Source organism: Acinonyx jubatus, chromosome E3, assembly GCF_027475565.1.
Source record: "Acinonyx jubatus isolate Ajub_Pintada_27869175 chromosome E3, VMU_Ajub_asm_v1.0, whole genome shotgun sequence".
NCBI lineage: Eukaryota > Metazoa > Chordata > Mammalia > Carnivora > Felidae > Acinonyx > Acinonyx jubatus.
Genome location: NC_069398.1, coordinates 29,409,956 through 29,434,614, shown reverse-complemented (window position 1 = coordinate 29,434,614; position 24,659 = coordinate 29,409,956). Strand labels below are relative to the sequence as shown.

General features: G+C 37.6%; 1 protein-coding gene across 1 annotated transcript; it reads right to left on the bottom strand.

Moving 5' to 3' along the window:
* Positions 1–4,165: 4,165 nt before the first annotated feature.
* LOC106981190 (olfactory receptor 2AE1) lies at positions 4,166–5,236 on the bottom strand. Its single transcript, XM_015079321.3, has one exon. The coding sequence runs from the start codon at positions 5,234–5,236 to the stop codon at positions 4,277–4,279; it is 960 nt and encodes a 319-aa protein (XP_014934807.3). The 3' UTR covers positions 4,166–4,276.
* Between the last annotated feature and the right edge of the window lie 19,423 nt (positions 5,237–24,659).

Genomic DNA, 24,659 nt, shown 5'->3' with positions numbered 1-24,659 from the left:
ACCTTAACCATTTTTAAATGTTCAGTTCAATGGTGTTAAGTATCTTCATATTGTGTGCAATGTATCTCCATAATTAATGGACATAATGCCGGCCAGGTCCAACCATGTTGCTGCAAATGGCAGGGTTTCCTTCTTTTTATGGCTGAATACTATTCCATTGTGTGTGTGTGTGTGTGTGTGTGTGTGTGTGTGTGTGTGTGTACGTGTGTACATTTTCTTGATCCATTAATCCATAGATGGACTTTTAGGTTTTTTCTATGTCTTGGCTATTATAAATAATCTGCAATGAACACGGGGATACAGATATCTTTTTGTGATAGTGATTTCACTTCCTTTGGATATATACCCAGAAGTGGAATTGCTGGATTATATTGTAGTTCTATTTTTAAGTTTTTTAGGAACCTCCATACTGTTTTCAATTGTAGCTATACCACTTTACGTTCCCACCAACAGTGCACAAGTGTTCCCTTTTCTCATTTTTTCCACATCCTCACCAGCACTTATCTCTTATCTTTTTGGTAACAGCCATTGTAACAGTATGAAGGAGTATCTCATTGTGGTTTTGATTTGCGTTTACCTGATGCTTAAGGATGTTGAGCACCTTTTCATGTACCTGTTGGTCATTCATATATCTTCTTTGGAAACTGTTTAGTTCTTCTGCCTATTTTTATTTTTATTTATTTTTTTAACTTACATCCAAGTTAGTTAGCATATAGTGCAACAATGATTTCAGGAGTAGATTCACTAATGCCCTGTACCCATTTAGCCCATCCCCCCTCCCACAACCCTCCTCTGCCCTTTTTAAAATCAGATTGTTTGTTTTCTTGCTATTGACTTATAGGAGTTCCTTACAAATTTTGGATGTTAACCTCTTATCAGATATATGATTTCCAAATATTTCCTCCCACTCTGTAGGTTGCCTTTTCATTTTGTTGATAATTTTCCTTGCTGTGCAGAAGTTTTCTGTTTTAATATAGTCCCACTTGTTTGTTTTGCTTCTGTTGCCTTTACTTTTGTTACCAAATCCAAAAACCCATTACCAAAACTGATGTCAAGGAGACCACCCCTATGTTTTCTTCTAGTAGTTTTATGGTTTCAGGTCTGACTTCCAAGTCTTTAATCCAATTTGTGTTGATTTTTTTCCTAATCATATCCCTAATGATTAGTGATGTTGAGCATCTTTTCATGTGCTTATTGTCTATTTGCATAACTTGTTTGGAGAACTGTCTGTCCAAGTCCTTTACTCATTTTTTAATCTGGTTATTTTGTTGTTGTTGTTGTTGTTGTTGTTGTTGAGTTGTAGTCATTCTTTATACATTCTGAATATTAACTCCCTTCAGATGTATGGTTTATAAATATTTTCTCTTATTTCATAGGTTGCCTTTTCACTCTGTTGATTGTGTCCTTAGGTGAATAGAAGTTTTAAATTTTGGTGTAGTCCCATTTACCTATGTTTACTTTTGTTGTTTGTGCTTCTTGTGTCATATCCAAAATATCATTGGTAAATCCAATGCCATGAAGCTTTCCCCCTATGTCTATTCTATGAGTTTTATAATTTTAACTCTTAGATTAGGTTTTTGATACATTTTTAGTTAATTTTTGTATATGGTGTAACTTAAAGGTCCAACTTCATTCTGATTACAATAGCAATCAAAAATAATACTTCAGAATGGACTTAAACAAGAAAATGAAAGATTTGTACACTGAAAAATACAAACCACTCCTGAAAGAAATTAAAAAGACAAATAAATAAAAAGATACCTTTTGTTCATGAATTTGAAGACTTGATATTTTAAGACATCCATACTACCCAAAGTGATCTACAGAGTCAATGCCATCGCTATCAAAATCCTAATGACATTTTTTTTCAGAAATAGAAAAATCTATCCTAAAATTCATATGGAATCAAGGGACCCCAAATAGCCAAAACAATCCTGAAAAGGAATAAAACTGGAAAAATCACACTTCCTGATTTCAAAAGTTACTACAAAGTTATAGTTATCACAAAAGTGTGATACTGGCATAAAGACAGACATATAGACCAATGGGACAGAATACAGAGCACAAGAAGCAACCCTCAGATACATGGCCAAATGATTTTCAACAAGGATGCCAAGATCCTTCAATGGTGAAAAGACAGTCTTTTCAATAAGTGATGCCAGGAAAACTGGATATTCACATGCAAAAGAATGAAGTTGAACCTTTACCTTACACCATATACAAAATTTAACTGAAAATGTATCAAAATTCTAATGTAAGACTTAAGACAATAAACATAAGGGGAAAGCTTCATGATATTTGCCAATAATTTATTGGATATGACACACAAAGCACATGCAACAAAGGTAAAAATAGGTAAGTTGGAATACCTCAAAATTTAAAACTTCTGTTCATCAAAGGACACAATTAACAGAGTGAAAATGCAACCTATGGAATGAGAGAAAATATTTATAAGCCACATATCTGAAAAGGGGTTAATATCTGGAATATATAAAGTGATGATAATAATGTAGTGTTAAATCTCTTCTCAAGGGGAGCCAATATAAAACTATGTTATTTACTTTTGACAGGTGCTAGCATTGCATGAATACCCTCCATAGAGTTGGCCTAAATTGTTTCATTCCCAAATAATCTTACAGCATCCCTGACAAGGCCATAGTTGTATGTGTAGAAAGAGAGGTAGCAGAACAACCACCTCTATCTAATTGGGATTGTGAACTCACTGTTTGTGCAAAACCCTTGAGCCTTCAGAAACAACCCAGGCACAGTTTCTATAAAAATCAATTCCACTTGGGGTGCCCGGGTGGCTCAGTCGGTTAAGCATCCAACTCTTGGTTTCAGCTCAGGTCATGATCTCATGGATCGTGAGTTCAAGCCCCATGTCAGGCTCTGCACTGACAGTACAGAAACTGCTTGAGATCCTCTCTCTCTCTCTCTCTCTCTCTCTCTCTCTCTCTCTCTCTCTGCCTCTTCCCTGCTCTTTCTTTCTCTCAAAATAAATAAATAAACTTAAAAAAATCATTTCCACTTGATACTGGAATGTTACAAGGTAAATCCAGTCTTAGGGCTAAATGGATAAGAAGGCACCCAACTGGTGGCTCATCTTATAGAATGCCAAAAAGCTGTTTCTGAAAAGGAAAATACTTTCTTGTGAAAAAAAGGCATAACTTTGCTCTCAAAGTGTTATTCTTCTTGAAGATGGTCCCAGGGCTTCACGACTTTTTTTTTAACTAATAGGGAAGTAAGATATAGAAATTTTCCTCACTTTGGAATCCCTCAGATCATTAGATCTCAGAAAAATTCACTGAGATGTCAGATCTCTTTGCATTTGCATGAGATTAACATCTGGCTGTCTGAAACAAATGAGTCTTGCCAAGCCATCTACTGTATTATTCATTTTTATAATCTCTTCCCCTTTCTGAGTTAAATATCATTAATGTCATGTGAGATAGTTAAAACAATCTACATTCTTTTCATTTATTAATTTATGCAACAAATAGCTGTTGCACACTTACTTCATGTCAGGCTCTTTTCTTGGCTCTACTGAGACAATAGTAAACAAAGTAAAGTCTTTGCCCTCGGTTTCTCATGTTCTAGTAAGACAAACAATAAGTATAATATAATATAATATGCAAAATTATGCAAAGTAGTATTATAAAGTTGAAGCAGGGGACAGAGGATGCAGAGTGCTGTTTTAGATATGGTAGTCAGGGAAGCACATTTTGGCAAGGCTACATTTTTAAAGAAATCAAAAGGAAATGAGGGAGCGTCTAGTAATTTCAAGAGTTGATCTTGGATTTCTTAGCCTCCAGAACAATGAGAAAATAAAATGCTTGTTGTCTAAGCTGCCTAGTATATGGTATTTTTGTTATAGCAGCCCAAATGGGCCAAGATAGTGCTCTACAGTGCTTAGATGCCTGAGACCACAAGAATACTGGAATTATATGCTAACCACTTGATTTTGGCAATAGTCATCAGGTATCTGGAGCCTTGAAAAGTCTTAGAGGTTTACACAGATCGGCTAAGGAGTTTATCCCATTCCACTCTTTTTTTTAACATTTTATTTATATTTTAAAGCTTATTTATTTATTTTGAGAGAAAGTGTGAGAAAGAGCAAGAAGGGAGAAGGATAGAAAGAATCCCAAGTAGGGTCTGTGCTCTCTGCCCCAACACAGGGCTCAATCTCATGAACCGTGAGTTCATGACCTAAACTGAAATCAAGAGTCAGAGGCTTAACTGACTGAGCCACCCAGCACCCCCCATTCCACTCTTATACTCAGGATAACTGCAATTGCCATCTCTGAGTGAGAATCTCCCTCCCCATCACTCCTCTCAGAGCCTTGGCTACATCCTTATTCCGGAGAGTATAAATCAAAGGATTCAGGGTAGGAGTAATGATGCTATAGAACACAGAACCAACTTTGTCTTGCAGTGGAGTTCTCTGGGATCTGGGCCTCATATATGAGAAGATGCAGGCACCAAACCAAAAGGAAACCACAATGAGGTGAGAGCTACAAGTGGCAAAAGCATTTCTCTTACTCCCAGCTGAACGCATCTGAATGACACTGTGGAGAATGAAGGCATACGATGTAGAAATGAAGAGGGTGGGGAGGAGGAGAAGTACAATGCTGATGATGTACACTATGGTCTCATATACAGTGATGTCTCCACACACCAACTTCAAAATAGCTGGAAACTCACAATAGAAGTGGTGGATTTTTCGAGACCCACAGAAAGGTAAGTGCATCAAGATCACTGTGTGAATTAGAGAGTTTATGGATGCTCCCAACCACGACATGACCACCATCATCAGTCCCACCTTTCTGTTCATGAGAACAGTATAGCGAAGTGGATGACAGATGGCAACATAGCGGTCATAAGACATGAGAGCTAAGAGAAGACACTCAGCACCACCCAGAGACAAATACAGGAAGTGCTGGGTTGCACAGCCCACAAAGGAGATGGTCTTCTTGCCAGATAGGTAGTTGGTAGCCATCTTGGGGATGGTTGTGGAGACATGCATCAGATCCATGAGGGAGAGCTGGCTGAGCAGGAAGTACATAGGTGTATGAAGCCGAGCATCAGCACAGATGAGGAGAATAGTGAGCATGTTGCCACTCACCGCAATAAGGAAGACCACTATGGTTAAAGAGAAAAGGAAAAGATGGGTGAGAAAGTCATCAAAGAGCCCTTCAAGGATGAAGTCTGCCAGAGAGGTCTGATTCCTCTGCCACATGTCCCCTTTCTCAGTCCTGAGGAAAGAGGAAAGAGATGAGTGTGATATCAGAAATACCGGGGTTCAGCACACCTGACAGTAAGCACCTTTTAATCTAGCAAAGAATTTGAGAAGAGAATTTTTTTCTATTTCTGATTATTCAACAGCTCTAATTATTGAAATAAACTTTTAGAAAAAGAACTCAAATCTCTCTTCACAAACGTGATTAACTCTGAAAATCCAGAATATCTGCATTCTGTTAAGTGCCATTCTTCAAAACAAGAGTCTCTCCTCATTAAGGAAGAAGTGTGTGTGTGTGTGTGTGTGTGTGTGTGTGTGTGTGTGTATACACATAAGGAAGAAATATATATATACACATACATGTGTATATACACATATATTTTTATACACATATATGATGTATATTTTATATATTTTTATATACCTCATATACGTGTATTTTTATACACATTATATATGTGTATATCTTTACACACATATGCTTTTATATGTGTATATATACTTTATGTGCACTAAATTTTATATACTTTATATAGATACTTATGAGTATGTGTACTTTTTTATAAGTATAAATATAAACATATACGTTTAGTGGATTGTACAAAAATTTGGCCTTACACAGTTGTGAAAGCTGGTTAAGCTGTCTATATAAGGTTGTCACCTTTGTGTCTGATCGTGGAACTTGAGGTCTGTAGGGCAAGTGGTAAGGAAGGGAAAATGTATATAAAGGGTGGTAGATCAAGGGCAGACTGGAATATACAAGCCTGAGCTACAACCCCACGAGGGCAGACTGAAACCCATGTCAGTTCTTGTTGCCTCTGGAATTGGGGGATGTGGTTATTTGGAAGAAGCAGGGGCTCTTCCTAATGAGGCTAAACATGCACACCTGGCCCAGAAATCAGAGAGGATAAGTTAGGAGGATCCAGGGAAACGTAGAGCAATCGCAGGTCCAACAGCTGCTTTCACACCAAGAGATTAAGTCAGCAGATCAGCAACCACATATGTAAACTACAAAATGGCTACTTCCTTTATGCCCTCTAAATCTCCCTTAGAATCTCTCCTATGGCCCATCTTCACCAGAAAAGCACAAAAATGGGAATTCTGGGAAGTATAATTCACCCTAGCAAAAAGGACATATTACAAAACCACCAGAGTCCATCCTCTGTTGGCTGGACATTCATACACATTTCCTTAAAGCCAATGAACACAACAAAGTCATTCTTCTGCCTAACATAACTATCCTGCATACAACTAAAAATGTGCAAAATATTTGTATAAAAATAGGGAAGAAATACCCATTACTATCGTCCACAAAATAAGTCATCCTATCCAAGCACCAACGCATTCTGTGGACCACAGTTAGCACTTTCAGTCACTCCTGTTCATGTCAATGGACTCACAAGCAAAGTAGCCATGGCAACAGGGATGGTGGTTATGCATGGGCTCAGCAACATGGACCTCTACTCACTGAAGCTGGTCTAGCTACAACCACTGCTGGGTGCCCAGTCGGCCAACAGCAGAGACCAACACGGAGTCTCTGATAAGGCAGCATTCACCAAAGGAATCAGCCAGCTACCTGGTGGCACACTGATTATGTTGGACTGCTTCAAATGTGGAAAGGACAATACTGTGTTCTTACTGGAATAGACACTTACTCTGGATATGGTTTCACCTTTCTTGCCTATAGTGCTACCGGCACAACTACCACCTGCAGACTTATAGAATACTTTATTCAACATGATGGTATTCCAAGAAGCATGGCTTCTGAATAAGAAATTCATTTCACAATAAATGAAGTGTGGGATTGGGGCCATGCTCATGGAATCTACTGGGCTTACCAGAGTTTCCACCATCCTCAAACAACTGGCTTGATAGAATGGTAGAACAGCCTTTTGAAAACTCAGTAACAACACAATGGAGCGATGTCCTCCAGAATGTGGTATGTGCTCTAAGTCTGCATCCAGCTTAGAGTGCTGTTTCTCCTATTGCAAGGGTTCACTGGACCAGGAATCAAGAGGTAGAAATGGGAGTGAGTCCTCTTACTATAATGTCTGTAACTGTTGTCCCCCAGCAAAATGCTTGCTTCCTGTCCTTGCACTTTTAGACTTTGCTGATTTAGAGGTCTTAGTTCCAAGGGGAAGTATTCTTCCACCAGGTGACACAACAATGATTCCATTTACTCAGAGTTGAGACTGTCACCCTGCCACTTTGGGATCCTCATATCACTGAATCAACAAGCAAAGGAGGTTACTCTACTGGCTTGGTGTGATTGATCCTGACTAGCAAGGAAAAACTGAGTTGCTACTATACCATGGGGATAAGAAGGAGCACATCAGGGATGTAGGGTATTTTCTATGGTGTCTCTCTATACTCAAATGTCCTGTGATAACAGTCAGCGGAAAACTACAACAACCCAGTTCAGACAGGACTGCTAATGGCCCAGATCCTTCAAGAATGAAGGTTTGGGTCACTCCACAGGCAAGGAAAAATGACCCTGTGGAAAAAGGAAATATGGAATGGGTAGTGAAAGAAACAGTTATAAACACCAGCCATGACCATGTGACCAGCTATAGAAACCAAAAGTGTAATAGTCATAGGCATTTCTTCCTTATTTTAATATGAACATTTTGTACATGTATATTACCCAAATATTTTTGTTTTCTTCCCCTTGGCCATCCCTTTTTCTAACAAAAGATATATTAATATAATTAATTTCATATCTCAGTATGAATTTAACTAGATTAATATAGTTAAATATTAAATATCTCAGCATTTAAGCTATAGGACATAAAAGCAGGAGTATAATCAGATAGGAGTATAATGAATTTTACCTAAAGACAAAAAGAGGATTTTGTATCCTCTTATGGGGAAATGCTTGATGTGTCTTATATTCTCTTCTTGGGAAAAGGATAACATGTTTTTTCATTATACATGGGATAGTTGTATCATGTTAGGTGGAAGGGTAACTTGGTATTGTCTTTATTGGGAAGTTAAGGATAGTTTAAAGAGTTGTGTATAGGTGCCAAGTGAACACATAACAAAGCCACCATATTTATGTACCTGAACACAAAAAAAGATATGTTCTGGGTAGACCCGAGAGCCTTCAAATCGGGCTGATAAAACTAGGATTATGAAATTTAATCATCCAGATTTCCCAATCAGCCCTTTATCTAATTTTTATGTGAATACTGACCAGAATGATAGTTTGGTCTCCATGGGAAAGCTCAACTCAGCAGAATAATAGTCCAAATTGATCCCCAGCCATCCCTCTTTATGTTTTTCCTCCTGAACATTTCCTTAGATCATTATACATTCCAGATCATCTACTTACTTTTTAAACCAAATAACTCAGAATTCAATGTATTCTTCAAAATATAATTTTCTCACTAAGAAAGAGGTCACATTTTCTCTCTCCAAATTAATGCAGTCTGGGATTATCTATCTGGCCATCCCCCTCACATTGCCATTTCAAACTTGCCTCTTGTGGATTAAGAGCCCAACCTTCCCCATGCTCCCTCCAGTCACTCCAACCCAGTCAAAACATCCACATATTTCCCTTTTACTTAGATATCCATACTCTTCCCCATCTCCTTCCTTCTTGGTTTCCATCTTTCTCTGTAAGTCTCCACAGTGTAAATTTTTCCATCACCTGATTCATGTCCCTTCCTCTCTTAGGCAACTTTCCTAATAATTTCGCATTTTGATTTGTGGCCCTCAAGTGACTTTTTCTTCTGCCATTTCTGGCAACTTTGTTCACAAACTGTCCAAATATCACCCTTTGACTAAAGAGATGGGGAAATAAGCTGACAATACCAGAGGATACCCTAACTTCTAATAAAGATCTCCTAGATACCTCAAGCCCCAGCATTACCTTACCCGGAATTCCTTCTGCAGAGACTTGTGGGCAGAACAAATACAGAAGTGGAATAGAGAGGGCTGGATAGGTCCACACTGACTCACACAGTGGCTACTGATCACTCAGGTCTTTTCTGAGGTGCTCATCACACTTCCTTGTCTAATCCTGGAAATCGCCATTTAAATTCCAGTGGAATGGCATAAAAGATATTGTCCTACACAGTTACCATTGTTGACACTAATTATCCTAGTGACAGAGTATCATCAGGAACAACAGTAACTGTAATTCTGTAATGCTCTTGCAATCTGTCCTCAGATTTTGAACTCGGCAGTGCACATCATGACAGATTAAGTAACTGAACTTCTTTAACCTCTACTAGTGGGGCCTTTGAATCATGCATATATTTCCTCTGCCTCTAAACATGTATCTGAGCCACTGCTCTATCCCAAAATGGAAATGCAAGCTTGGACAATAAAAATTTTCATTAATGTGACCTGATTAAGAAGCTGCATTTAATATTAGATTAATCTTCAATGAGCCCAGAGTCAAAAGAACATCTGTTTTGGATTTTCCCCTATTTTGAATCACCCAAGGCACTGTCTTCTTAGCTTTATACTTCCTTTTCTGCTTAACTAGAATTTTTTTTCTAGCACTGGTGTTTTTAGAATAAGCCCCTTCCTAACTGCATGAATCTTTTCTCAGCAGCAATCATAGGGGTGAGAATGAGGATAGACTTGTCCTGACATGAACCAATCTTGAGGACAGAGGAGCAGCATCTGTGAGAAATAGAACATCCCTCTAATTCAGAAGACCTATGATGTCATCTGAAGCAAACTGAGGACACTAAATATATGGCATCAGGGATCCCAACCCAGGGGACATATCCTGAATCTTTTCTGGAAACCATTACTCAAGATGCCAATTAGACTTGCCATATGAATTGAGATAAGCATTCCCAAAGGACTTTGCTTAAAGTTTACTTGTAGGGGTCAGGGGAATGAGATATTTTGAGGAGTGTAGATCTGAAGATACATGGGAGTATCTTCTCCAAGGGCCAATTAACTATGGAGACAAACAATCCCGAGAGTCCCTAGCTTGTTTTTCATCTTAGAACTCAGATCACCCTAGCCCCTTTCCATCCAACCCTTTTGAGAGCACAATCTGAGAAAGATCTAATCCCTATTGCCCACAACACACTTTAGAAGGTTTCCTCATGTGCCATATCATAGAAAAGAAGTCAAGGAATGGAAGCAAGCAATTAACCACTAGACTTTCCCACCCTGACTATGGGTCAAACTCCAATTTTACAGACTACATTAATATAATATGTGAAAAGATTTCAGATACAAAGGTTAAAAAAGAAAATGGCATATCTCTTTATCTTCTTTGTATTTACTACCATCTCATCCTCATATCCTACTCTTCCTCTCCATTATAGGGATATGTTGAACTATTCTTTGTTTCTCTATCTCAACTCAAATACTAAAATGTCTTACTTCACTGAACTTATCTTGTTTATTCTTTGAGTAGATTGAATGTATCATTACTTTCTTCAAAACCTACTGTCTAATACTTTAAGCTGGTGCTCTCTTTCTCACCAGAATATAATCTTTCTCTAATTAAGGCATATATGGTACTTATATAATTCACTAACTTATTTGACAAATATATGATAAACATCTGCTATATGCCAAGCACAATACTGGGTGCCATGTGTACACTGATTAACATGCAAGCATAGCGTCTTCCCTCATGGGATTTACAGATACAACAAACAAACAAATATAACATATCATGTTAGGCTAAAAGTTTGTATTGATCAGTGCTCTTGTGACAATACTCAAGTGATATAAAAGAAAACTTATACTATCTTAAGGGAAAGGTGTGAAATCACAGCAATGAATATGGTTGAACGGATCTCAGAATCAGCTAGATTCAGTAGCGTGAATAATGTGTCTTCTTTTCCCATCTTTCATCTTGGCTTGGGTCTCTGTGTTGATCTTATTCTCTCAAGCATTTTTTTTCTTTTCCAATTTTTATTTAAATTCCAGTTAGTTAACATACAGTGCAATATTGGTCCTAGGAGTACAATTAAATGATTCATCACTTACATACAACACCTAGTGTTCATCATAACAAGTACCCACCTTAATACCCATCACCCATCTACCCCATCCTGCACCCACCTCCCTCCATCAACCCTATTGTTAAGGATCTCTTATGGTTGGGGAGCCTGGGTGGCTCAGTCAGTTAAGGATCCAACTCTTGATTTTAGCTCAGGTCATGATCTCACAGTTCATGAGTTCAAGCCCCAAGTCAGGCTCTGCACTAGCAGTGCAGAGATTCTGCTTGGGATTCTCTCTCTCACTCTCTCTGCCCCACCTCTGCTTGCCTGCTTTCTCTCTCTCTCTCTCAAGATAAATAAATAAAATCTTTTTTAAAAAGTCTCTTATGAGTTGTTTCCCTCTCTCTTTTCCCCCTCTGATATGTTTATCTGTTTTGTTTCTTAAATTCCACATATGAGTGAAATCATATGGTATTTGCCTTTCTCTGACTGACTTATTTCACTTGGCATAATACATTCTAGCTCCAACCATGCCATGGCAGATGTCAAGATTTCATTCTTTTTTATGGCTGAGTAATAGTCCATTGTGTGTGTGTGTGTGTGTGTTTATACCACAATCTTCTTTGTCCAGTCATCAGTCAGTGGACATTTGGGCTCTCTCCATAGTTTGGCTATTGTTGATGATGCTGCTATAAACATGAGGGTGCATGTCTCCCATGGAATCTGTATTTTTGAGTCCTTTGCATAAATACCTAGTAGTGAAATTTCTGGGTCATAGGTTAGTTCTATTTTTAACTTTTTGAGGAACCTCCATACTGTTCTCCAGAATGACTGCACCAGGTTGCATTCCCAGCAACAGTGCAAGAGAGTTCCCCTTTCTCCACATCCTTGCTAACACTTGTTGTTTCTTATGTTGTTAATTTTAGCCATTCAGACAGGTGTGAGGTGATATCTCACCATGGTTTTGATTTGTATTTCCTTGATGATGAGTGATGTTGAGCATCTTTTCATGTGTCTGTTAGCCATCTGAATGTCTTCTTTTTTTTAATTTTTTAATGTTTAATTTTGAGAAAGAGAGAAACAGCGTGAGCAGGGGAGGGACAGAAAGAGAGGAAGACACAGAATCTGAAGCAGGCTCCAGGCTCTGAGCTGTCAGCACAGAGCCCAATGCGGGGCTTGAACTCATGAACCACGAGATCATGACCTGAGCCAAAGTCAGACGTCTAACTGATGGAGCCACCCAGGCACCACCATCTGGATGTCTTCTTTGGGAAAGCATCTATTCATGTCTTCTGCCCATTTCTTCCCTGGATGATTTGTTTTTGGTGTTGAGTTTGATAAGTTCTTTATAGATTTTGGATATTAGCCCTTCATCAGATATGTCATTTGCAAATATCTTCTCCCATTCCATAGGCTGCCTTTTAGTTTTGTTTCTTCCTTCACTGTGCAGAAGCTTTTTATTTTGATGAAGTCCCAATAGTTCATTTTTGCTTTTGTTTCCCTTGCCTCTGGTAATGTGTCTAGTATAAAGTTGCTATGGCCAAGGTCAAAGAGGTTGCTGCCTGTGTTCTCCTGTAGGATTTTGATGGTTTTCTGTCTTACAATTAGGTCTTTCATCCATTTTGAATTTATGTTTGTATATGGTGCAAGAAAGTAGTCCATTTTCATTCTTCTGCATGTTGCTGTCCAGTTTCCCCAGTACCATTTGTTGAAGAGACTATCTTTTTCCCATTGGATATTCTTTCCTGCTTTGTCAAAGGTGAGTTGACCATATAGTTGTGGATCCCTTCCTGGATTTTCTATTCTGTTCCAATGATCTATGTTTCTGTTTTGGGGCCAGTACCATCTTGTCTTGATGACTACAGCTTTGTAATATAGCTTGAAATCCAGAATAATGATGCCTCCAGTTTTCTCTTTTTCAGGATTGCTTTGGCTATTTGGGGTCTTTTGTGAATCCATACAAACTTTAGGATTGTTTGCTCTACATCTGTGAAAATTGCTGGCGGTATTTTTTTTTAAGTTTATTTATTTATTTTGAGAGACAGAGCATGAGCATAACATGAGTCGAGTGGTGTGTGCAGAGAGAGAGAGGAAGAGAATCCCAAGCAGGCAATGTGCTGTCAGGACGCGGGACTCTATCTCACCAACCAATATGTGATCATGACCTGAGCCAAAATCCAGTCTGATGCTTAACTGATTGAGCAACCTGGGCGCCCCCTGGTGGGATTTTGAAAGGAATTGCATTAAATGCGTAGATTGCTTTGGGTAGTACAGACATTTTAACAATATTTGTTCTTCCAATACATGAGCATGGAATGTTTTTCCATTTCTTTGTGTCCTCTCAATTTCTTTCATAAGTGTACTATAGCTTTCAGAATACAGCTCTTTTTTACCTCTTTGCTTAGGTTTATTCCTAGGTATCTAATTGTCTTTGGTGTGATTACAAATAGCATCAATTCCTTGATTTCTTTTTCTGCTGCTTTGTTATTGGTGTATAGAAATGCAACAGGTTTCTGTACATTGGTTTTATATCCTTCAACCTTGCTTCTGCATTTTTTTAAGTTTATTTATCTATTTTGATAGAGAGAGAGAAAGGTAGAGAGAGGGGGAGAGAGAGAATCCCAAGCAGCTCTATGCTCAGCACAGAGCCCATCACAAGGCTCGATCTCACAACTGTGAGATCACGACCTGAGCCAAAATCAGGAGCTGGCCGCTCAACCAGCTGAGCTACCCATGTCCCCCTGCTCTCAGGAATTTTTATATAGAGGGCACACATATAGCTGGAAACTTTGGTGCCATATTTATGGCTTAATATCTAATACTCCATCACCTCCAATTTAAAAAACTCTGGAAAAGAATTCTGTTCAACAGTTTAGCCTGGTGGCCACTCTTTGGAGGAATCACTGTGTGCCAGAAGCCTGCAGATAAATGATGGACTTGCCTAGGACCAGTGCCTGTCTCTTGCAGGGGTTGGAGAGGTAGGGTGGTAACAGAACCACCAGAATCACATGGATCTGGATCAAAGTAGTATCACAAAGAAACCACGGTTTGAAGGGGTGACTTTAACAGAAGTAGGGAAAGAATCCATAAAGGACAAAACAGTGCACACACCTACTAAAGTGTGATAAAAGAAGAACTCACTATGCCAGAGTAAAACAAAAGAAGTTGCTGTATTAGACTGGGTCATAAGGGAAAGCCTCTTTAAAGAAGTGACATCTAAGCTAAGATCTCTAAATTAGGCTAAGTGTTAACCAGGTAACTAAAAGCAAAAAGAGGTCCAGATAAAGGCAAAGACATGTTAAAAATCCATGAGTTGGGAAAATGTGTGGTGTACTTGAGGAGCTGAAAGGAAGCCAAAGTGACAGGAGCTACAGTGAGGAAAGAGGTAGGAGATGATGTCAGGGAAATAAGCATGAGTCCAAAAAGAGAAAAAGCAAGGCCTTGAAGGTTTCATACAGAGTCTTTAGAAAGCTTCTAAGCAAGGGAATATCAAGATAAAATTTACATGTTTTAATTTACACTAGATGATGCAGGAGGGTGGACATATACCAGTGGTAAGGACAGAAGCAGTGTGGCCACTTATGAAGTTGCTGCTCCATTCCAAGGAGAAACAATAGTGCTTTGGACTAAGACTGTAGCAGGGAATGATTTCAAGATATTTTCAGAGGGTGTCATTAACATAACCTGAAGATTCATTTATTTATTTAATTGAATTCGCCTTTTTTAGATGTTAAGATCAAAATCCTTATTGAGCATAAAGGACTGTCGTGATAGAAGACTAATAAAACTGCTTTTAGAAACAGGTTTAAAGGTGTCATGTAAAATTAATTATGAAGGAAAATACTAGGATAAAAATATACAACTTTCTTAAATTTCAGAACTATTTAAAAGGAAAAAAGTAGATATATGTATAAAGATTTTAAAAATAAGAGCAGAAAACATATGAATACAATGTGACAGAATACAGGACAAAGATAGCTGAGCTATTAATAAATGTAAATGGACTTAATCCAGTTATTCACTGAAAAATATTTTCAAATTAGGTCACAAAGAAAAATTGAACTCTATTGAAATTTTTTTAATGTAACTCTAAAAAAAGTAGTTCATAAAGCTAAATATAAAAGGATGGGCAGAGCTAAATTAACATTTTTAAAAATAAGGATTTTTATCTTAGCATCTAAAAAATTCAAATTCGATTCCAAAGGCATGAAAGACAAAGAAAATACTGTAATGTTAAAGGGTATTCTCTGAAGTGTATATAACATCAACATTGAAATCTATAAGAGACTGTAAAAATGGATGCAATCTATAATGAAAATATAGTAGTTATGAAATGTAAGTACCAACACAGCAACAACACTCAATTAAGCAAATTATAGGAACTACAGGAGAAACAGAGATTCACTGTTGGAAGAAAATATTAATCCACCTCTCAGTCTAAAAAAGATTAGGTGGATAAAAATACAATTCAAGACTGAAGAAAAGAAAGATTCCTAACCAACATAGTCTGCTGAGAGAACCTGCCTGGTGCAGTGATTAAGCGGAGGAATATGGGGCCCAGAGATCCTGAATTCAAATCCCAGTTCCAGTACTTACTGGCTATGTGGTCTCAGGCTAGTTACTTCAACAGCTATGCTTATTTTCTCTTTTGAAAAATGGTGGTAAAAATAATATATACTCCACAGGATTTTATGAGAATTCAATAAGTTAATATGTTTAAAACATACAGAATAGTGTCATGGTGCCTGTTACATAATAAGTTCTATGTACGTGTAAGCTATTATTATCCACAAGAATGTAGCTCTACAAGGGCAGAGCTACATTCTGATTTGTGCAGAAGATGTTTTCTTCACTGATGCATTCTCATTACCTAAAACAGAATTTGAGTTTTCTGACCACAGATAATTTTATGTAATCATATTACCAAGATAGGTTTGGAAAAAAGCCAGAAATTTAACACATCTGTTTTAATTTCTCTGTTCATAAATCCACATTACTTTATAATAATGTATATTAAACATTCAAGTTATACAATTAGAATATGACAAGTATTAAGGTACTCAAGAATTCCAATTAAGTAAAACGTGTTGTCTAGTGAAAATAAAATCAGAACGAGAGGTAGAGATGGTTTGAGTGTGAGAAAAATCCTTTTCTAATTGCTTAAAACATACTTGTAGGGACTTCTGGTTCTAAAGATGGAGTAACACAGGTGGGATTTTCCCTTCTGCCTGAAATTACTAAAAAATGCACAAAATGCATGAAAAAAACAATTTAAGATACAAAACATCAGATTTTTTAAAAGGACAGTGATCCCTGCCCTAAGAGTTTCCAGGTTTCAGTGCTAGAAGAAACCAGTGGAAGCAAACCAACTCCCTGAATTAAGAATATGGAGTTGATAGTCTGAAAATTCCATGCTTACTGGAATTTGTAGGTCAGAGTATGCTAGAGAGAAAAAAAGCTGCACAAAGAGAAAAATCCAGAGATGTTCAGGAGCTTTCCCTCTTGTATTTAGCAGAGTATTGACCAGCATATGCACTTGATGCAACTACCCAACGCTTGGGAAAAAAATTACCTGAAAATATTGGGGGAACAGTACCTGGATCTGGACCAGGCCAGGAGCGGTGCCTGTTACCACCACCAAACCAGAAAAACAGTTTTAGAGTATTGGGTGCAATATGCAGAAGGGTCTTGAGGAATAATTAGACCTAGACTACACCCTGCTATGGTTCTGCCTAACAAATCCTAAAAAGCAAGATCCAAAAGGATTCAATTCACAATAATTTAACTGCATTCCAGAAAAAAAGCTCAAGAATATTTGTAGGAATACAAAAATATCCAGAACATGGCAAGGTAAAATTCATAATGTCTAGCATCCAATAAAAAATTACCAAGCATGCAAAGAAACAAGAAAATATTACCCATCATGAATAGAAAAAAAAATGTGACTTGAAACCAACCCAGAACTGATACTCAATATACCAATTTAAGGTATCTTATTGATTATGTGGTTTAGAGCAGACAGAATTAGCAAAGACATTGCACATATTACAACTGTATTCCATCTGTTCAAAATGCTAAAGGAAATATTAAGCATGTTAGTAGAGACAAGAAAGATAAAACACAAACAAATATACATGTTTCTAGTGTTGAAAACTACAGTGTCTATAATGAAAAACACTCCAAAATAATTAGCAGCAAATTGGACATTGCAAAAGAAAATACCAGTATATGAAGACAGCATATAAACTATTCAGAATGAAACAAGATAGAAAAAAAGTCTAAAAAATAATGAACAGAGCATCTGTGATCTTTAGGATAACCTCAAACAGCCTAATATACATATAACTGGAGTCCTGAAAGAGCAGAGATAGAAGGGCTAAAAAAATTTTTTTCAGGTGGGTGCCTGGGTGGCTCAGTTGGTTAAGTATCCTACTGTTGATTTTGGCTCAGGTTATGATCTCATGGTTCATGGGATAGAACCCTGCGTCAGGCTCTGTGTTGACAGTGCAGAGCCTGCTTGGGGTCCTCTCTCACCTTCTCTCTCTGCCTCTCCCCCTCTCATGCTCTCTCAAAATAAATAAACAAACTTTAAAAAAAAAGAGGGGTGCCTAGGTGGTTCAGTCAGTTAAGCATCTGACTCTTGATTTCAGCTCAGGTCATGATCTTAAGGTTCATGGGTTCGAGCTCCATGTCGAGCTCTCTGCTGACAGTTCAGAGCCTGCTTGGGATTCTCTCTCTCTCTCTCTCTCTCTCTCTCTCTCTCTCTCTCTCAAGAATAAAAATAAATTAAAATTAAAATTAAAGTTAAAATAAATAAAAGAATGAATGAATGTTTGAGGAAATAATAAAACACTATTAGCTAAATAGACCAAATTGGGGGTACCTGGGTGGCTCAGTCAGTTAAGCTTCCGACTTTGGCTCAGGTCATCATCTCACAGTTCATGGGTTCGGCCCCGCATCGGGCTCTGTGCTGACAGCTCAGAGCCTGGAACCTGCTTCGGATTCCATATTTCCCTCTCTCTCTCTCTGCTCTTCTCCTGCTCACACTCTGTCTCTCGCTCTCAAAAATAAAAAAAATAAACGTTAAAAAAATAAAAATAAATAAATAGACCAAATTGACACTTGTAGAACACTCCATTCAACAAAAGAATAATACACATATTTCAAGTGCATATGGAATGTTTATCAAGATAGACTATATTCTGGGCCATAATAAAATCATCAGCAATTTTTTTTAAGTTTATTTATTTTGAGGGGGGAGAAGGGCAGAGAGAAAGGGAGAGAGAGAGAATCCCAAGCAGGCTCCACATGAGCCCGACAAGAGGCTTGAACTCACAAACTGAAATCAAGAGTCAGACACTTAACCGACTGAGCCACCCAGACACCCCAAGCATCAATAAATTTTAAAAGAATTTAAGTCATACAAACTGTTTTTCAGGTCACAATAGAATTAGAAATAATAACAGAAAGATCTCCAGAAGAATATCAAATATTTCTTAATAGCATAACTCTAAATAGTGTATATCAAAAGATAACTCAGAGGAGAAATAAGTAGGTATTTGTTTTATTTAAACCACTTTATTGAGGTATGGTTGGCATACAAAAAGCTATACATATTTAATGAATAAAACTTGATGAGTTTGGAGATAAATGTACATACATTAAACCATCACTATAATCTATGCCATCTATACCCATCACCTCCGAAATTTCCTCCTGCCTTATTATTTTTTTGTGATAAGAACACTTAACGTAGGATCTCTTACCAAAATTTTATGTATACAATACCATATTGTTAACTATAGTATGTATGCTGTACAACATATCTCTAGGACTTATTCCTCTTGTATAACTGTAACTTTATAACCATTAACTAATACTTCCCATTTCTGCCTCCCCCCTCCCCAGTCCTTTGCAACCAGCACTCTAATCTGTGCTCCTATGAGTCTGACTAGTTTAGATTACATAAATGTGTAAGTGGTATCATGTAGCATTTGTCCTTTTGGTTCTGGCTTATTTCACTTAACTGATGTCCTCCAGATTCGTCCATGTTGTCAAAAATGGCAGGACTTAAAGGCAAATAATACTTCACTGCATGTACATACCATTTTCTTTATCTATTCATCATGATGTCCATGATCTGATGGACATTTAGTTTTGCTTCCATGCCTTGGCTATTGTGAATAATGCTGCAATAAACATGAGTTTATTAATATCTCAAAGATTATTCTTTGAGATATTGATTTCAAGTCTTTGGGATATATAGTTAGAAGTGGATTTCTAGCTCATATGGTAGTTCTATTTTTAATTTTTTGAGGAACCTCCATACTACTTCCCATCTTTTGCTTTCTTGATAATAGCCATCCAAATAAATGTGATGCTATATCTGCTTGCAGACTTGATTTGCATTTCCCCAATGATTAGTCATGTTGAGCACTTTTTCATGTACCTGTTGGTCATCTGTATGTCTTCTTTGGAGAGATGTCTATCCAGAGCCTTTGCCCCCCCCCCTTTTTTTTAATAGGGTTATTTTATTTTTGGTATTGAGTTGTAGAAATTCCTTATATATTCTGGTTATTAACTCTCTATCGGATCACGGTTTGCAACTATTTTCTCCCATTCCATAGGTTGCCTTTTCATTTTGTTGATCATTTACTTTGCTGTACAATGTTTTAACTTGATGTAATACCATTTATTTTGCTTTTGCTGACTGTGCTTTTGGTGTCATATCTAAGAAATGATTGCCAAGGCCAACATCAAGGTTTTACAGTTCCAGGTTTTACATTTAATTCTTTAAGCCATTTCACGTTTTTTGCATAAGGATCCAATTTCTCAAAAACCACTTCTTGAAGAGCCTATAATTTCCCCATTCTGTATTCTTGACACCCTTGTTGAAGAACAGTTGACCAAAATGAATGTCAAATTTAAATGTTAAATGTCAAATTTAAAATATTTTATTTTATTTTATTAATTAATTTATTTACTTATTTATTTATTATTTTAGAGAGAGAGAGAGAGAGTGCATGCAAGCAGGGGAGAGGGACAGAGGGGAAGTGAGAGAGAGAGAGGAGATCTTAAGGAGGCTCCACACTCAGTGTAGGGTGCAACAGAGGGCTCGACCCCACAACCCTGAGCTCAAGACCTGAACCAAAATCAAGAGTTGGACACTCAACCAACTGAACCATCCAAGCACCCCTAAAATCTTTTATTTTTTAGTAGAAGTATAGCTCTAAAGTGATCCAAAAGCTGAAATGAAATAAAACTTAACATTTTATTAACTCAAAAGAAGACAGGAAAAGAGTATTAGATTAAAAGCAGAAAGGCAAAATTTAAAACAAGTTCATAGATTTAAACTCAACTATATCAATAATTTCATTAAATATAAATGGACTAAACAGTTCAACTAAAAGCGATTCTAAAAGAGATTCTTACAATGGGCAAAGAAGAAAGACCTGAAAGTGTATGTCATGCTAAATGAGAAACCAAAAATGAATGATATGTCAATAAGCATTCCACACATCTACACTATGACACTGATAATGGTAAAACTAAGGAAAGACAGATTGTAACCTTCAATTTTTTTCAGAGAACTCTGATCCCTTTGACTCTGGAAATCTTTTCCATTTAAGAGTTATCTATCTTTGGAGTGCCTAGGTGGCTCAGTCGGTTAAGTGTCTGACTCTTGATTTTGGCTCAGGTCATGATCTCATGGTTCATGAGATCAAGCCCTCCATCAGGCTCTGCACTGACAGTGTGGACCCTGCTCGGGATTCTCCGTCTCCCTCTTTCTGCCCCTCTCCCCCTCAAAATAAGCTTAAAAAAAAAAAGGAATTATCTATCTTCTGCATTCTTTCTTTTAACCCTGAAAATAGGCCAGGTCATTGAAGAATAGAAGGCTAAAGTGTCAACATCTAGATTCTGGAGCTGTGATTTTCTCTTTCCTGAGTCTCTTTGGCTGCAGGAATGTAGTCTATAAGTTATAAGTCATTTTTCCAAAATCTCTTGAGTCTTCAGTTACTTGGGTTTATTCATTGTGTCTCCTTTCCACCTTTTTGTGTTGTTGTTGTCAGTTCATACCCCCTTACACTTTCAATATACCAGAAGATGTTTAAAGCAAGTAAGTGTTTAAAACATTAAAAGTAACAATGTATTGGGTTTTTATTGCCTCCAAAAAAAGTGAAATGTATGATAACAATAGAACAAGGACTGGAAAACAAGTTCTACTATTATAAAGTCTCTTTCTACACATTAAGTGACACGTTACTTGAAGGTAGATTCAGATTTTTTCAAAATGTATACTGTAAATCCCATGGCAATGACTAAAAAGGTTTTTAAAAGAAGTATCAATAATAAGTAGAGGAGATAAAATGAATTTATTTTTTAAATATACAATAAAACTAGAGAAAGGAGAAAAAGGAAAAAACTTAGAAAAAATTAAACTAATAAAAGAACTAGCAAAATAATATATTTTCATCCAACTATAGCAAACAATAACTTTTTCTGTTGCAGTTTTATACGTTTATTTGACAATCAGTGGCTAGTTCTCATCCACATCTATTACCTGTAGATTTTTGAAAGTGATGATGGGTACATATGTAACCAATGTGTGAAGCCTGTTTGATGAATCTTCATCCTTGCTGTTTTTTGGACAACCACACATGGACATGGTATGAAACATTCCTTATTCCTTTGGCCCACATTGGTATCAATGTGCACATCTGAAGTTCACATCTCCTTCATGGCAAATTTCCAAATTTCTTTGAGTGCCCAAAGGGCACACTTCTTGAAATCCACTCCATGGATACTTGTGCATATTGACGGTATATTCTCTTGTCACTACCTTGATGATAGAAGAATAGCCCTTCCTCTCACCACCCTTCTCTGTGGGAGCTATTCTGCTGGGCCATGTTGGAAAGAAACAATAACTTTAAAGGTGAATAGTTTAAGAATAACAGTTAAGAATGGAAAGACTAAATGATTTAAAACAAACAAACAAAAAAAAAAGCAAGGGGTCCTCCAGAAAAACAGAAGCAATAAGATGGATGGATCACTGGCCATTGGCTCACGTCACCATGGAGGACAAGAAGTCCCACAATCTACTGTCTGCAAGCTGGAAACTCAGGGAAGCTGGTGCTGTAATTCAATCCAAGTCCAAAGACCTGAAAACTAGGAGAACTAATGGTGTAAGTTCCAGTTGGGGTCCAGAGGCTCAAGAATCGGGGATCAATGGTATAAGTCCCAGTCCACATCTGAAAGCCCAAGAATCAGGAGCGCCAATGTCCCCGGGGCAGATGGACGTCCCAGCTCATGCAGAGGAGAAACTTGCCTTTCTGTTCTATTCAGCTCTCCATTGATTGGACAATGTCTACCTACTTTGGTGAAAATGATCTTTTTTTACTCAATGTATCAGTTCAAATGTTAATCTCTCCTGGAAATACCTTCACAAACACACCCAGAAATAATGTTTTACCAGCTATCTAGGCACCCTTTAGTCGAGTTGACACAATTAACCATACAGAGGTCTCACAAGAAGCCTATTTTAATATTATGATATATTATGACAGACTTGCAGTTTCAGCTCCTACATGTAAAGAATTGGGAAGTCCTAACTCACATCCTTACAAGAAAAAGATGAGAAAACTGAAAAGTAATGGCTTTTCCTGCACTCATCAGAGAATTTAGGTTGCATGGCAAACTGCCACCCCAAAATCTGGATAGACAAGCAAATCCACAGAGGCAAAGCTAAGATCTCCTTACCTGAAGCAAAATCCAACAGAGCTATAAACTTATAGGAATAAATAATGGTTTCGATGAAGATTGAGTGTGAGGTTGAGTGTGGGCTAGCTTAAGGATGAGAAACTTCTTGGAGCTGCAGGGTTGGGCAGGGGGCTGGAGAGCATATATTCATGGGTTTAACTCCAGGAACTCCACCAAATTCTCAGAATGAAAAGTTGAGAAAGATCTCCTCCTACCAGAGTCAGGAGGGGGGAGGAACAGAAATCACTGAAAAATGTGCCTAGAATGCTCTACATAACAAAAGCCCAGTCTCTAGGGGAAAAGATCTTAGCAGAGCTTTATCCACTGTCACACAGTGTAGACATTGGTGCTTAGAGCACCAATGCATATACCCACCAACTTTGAGGGCAAGGCAGTGAAAGTCTAGGTTGAAATCTGAGAGAGTCAAGACCATCTGGAGAAAGTGTAGGATAGTTATTGCCAAACCATCTTCTGGAAAGTCTCTGAATTAGTCCCTCAGTTAGTTTCTGTGGTGAAATAAGCTTGAGAAATCCTGTGTAATAAATACCTCTTCCAATATGTCATAACATGTTAACATAGTAAAGACTCAGAAAAATCCCTAAGTAACACTGAAAACTATTACAGTCCTGTTTGTATATCAGAAGCATCATGAGTTTACTTCATTTTTAGTAAATATGATACCTGTGTCCCAGCTCATACCTGAGGGGAGCCAATATCAAGACTCACAAAAGAGGCAAAAAAAAAAAAAATATATATATATATATGTATTATATACACGTGTGTGTATATATATATGTATATGTGTGTGTATGTATATATGTATATATGTGTGTGTGTGTGTGTGTGTATATATATATATATATATATATATATATATATATATATATTAGGTGGAGTAAGAGAAGAATATTTTTCTCTGTAAAAGATGCAAGTTCTTTAATAATAGTGAAGGAAACCAGAATGTGTCAGCCCAAGATATGCCTCTTTAGCATAAAAATTATTTTGAGCTGAAGGCAATTAAGAGCAGCAAACCCAGAAAAAGCTCCCCTTTTTCTGCCTGCAGACAAGATATACATTCTCCTTTTGCTGGAGACAACACCAAAGAGGAATCTGCAAACATTTCCTCCATTAGTTTCCTCATATGCATTTACCTTCCCACAGACTGCCACACCTGGAAGGCTAAGACGTTCCTCCTGTCCTCCACAAATGTATTGTTCTTTATTAAAGGTACTACGTAAACCAGAGTTCTAAGCCTCCACTTTGAGTTGCTCTTCACTTTAGGTTTCTCCTGCATGGTGTGTGCTGCGTGTGTTAGTAAACTGTTTTTCTCTTGTTAATCTGATTTCTTGTCAGAGGCCCAGCCAAAAACTTAGACAGGTAGAGGTAAAGTTTGCCTCCCCTACGGTAGTATGACAGGGCTCATGAAGCCTTGAAAGAGGAGGAAATGGTCTGGAATCACTGCCACCAAAAATGTAAAAGGAAGTCAAGGGATGAAAAAATAAAGTTTGTTCACCAAGGAGTTCAAATAGCCCACTTGAAGTCAGAGAGCAAGACTCTGTAGCAGAACCAGTCAACCTGGCTCAACAGCCCAGGAGGAGGATGGAGGAAAGGTAGTAATGAGTTTCCCAAGGACTGGAAACAAGCAAGGCAGACACTGGGGGAAGTCCTGATGGGCAAGTGTATTTGCTTCCTAGGGCTCTGTGACAAGCCACAAACCAGCGGCTTAAAATAACAAAAGTTAATCA

What these genes read in the sequence shown, in the direction of transcription:
- LOC106981190 (XM_015079321.3), bottom strand. Translation starts at nt 5,236, where the DNA reads ATGTGGCAGAGGAATCAGACCTCTCTGGCAGACTTCATCCTTGAAGGG.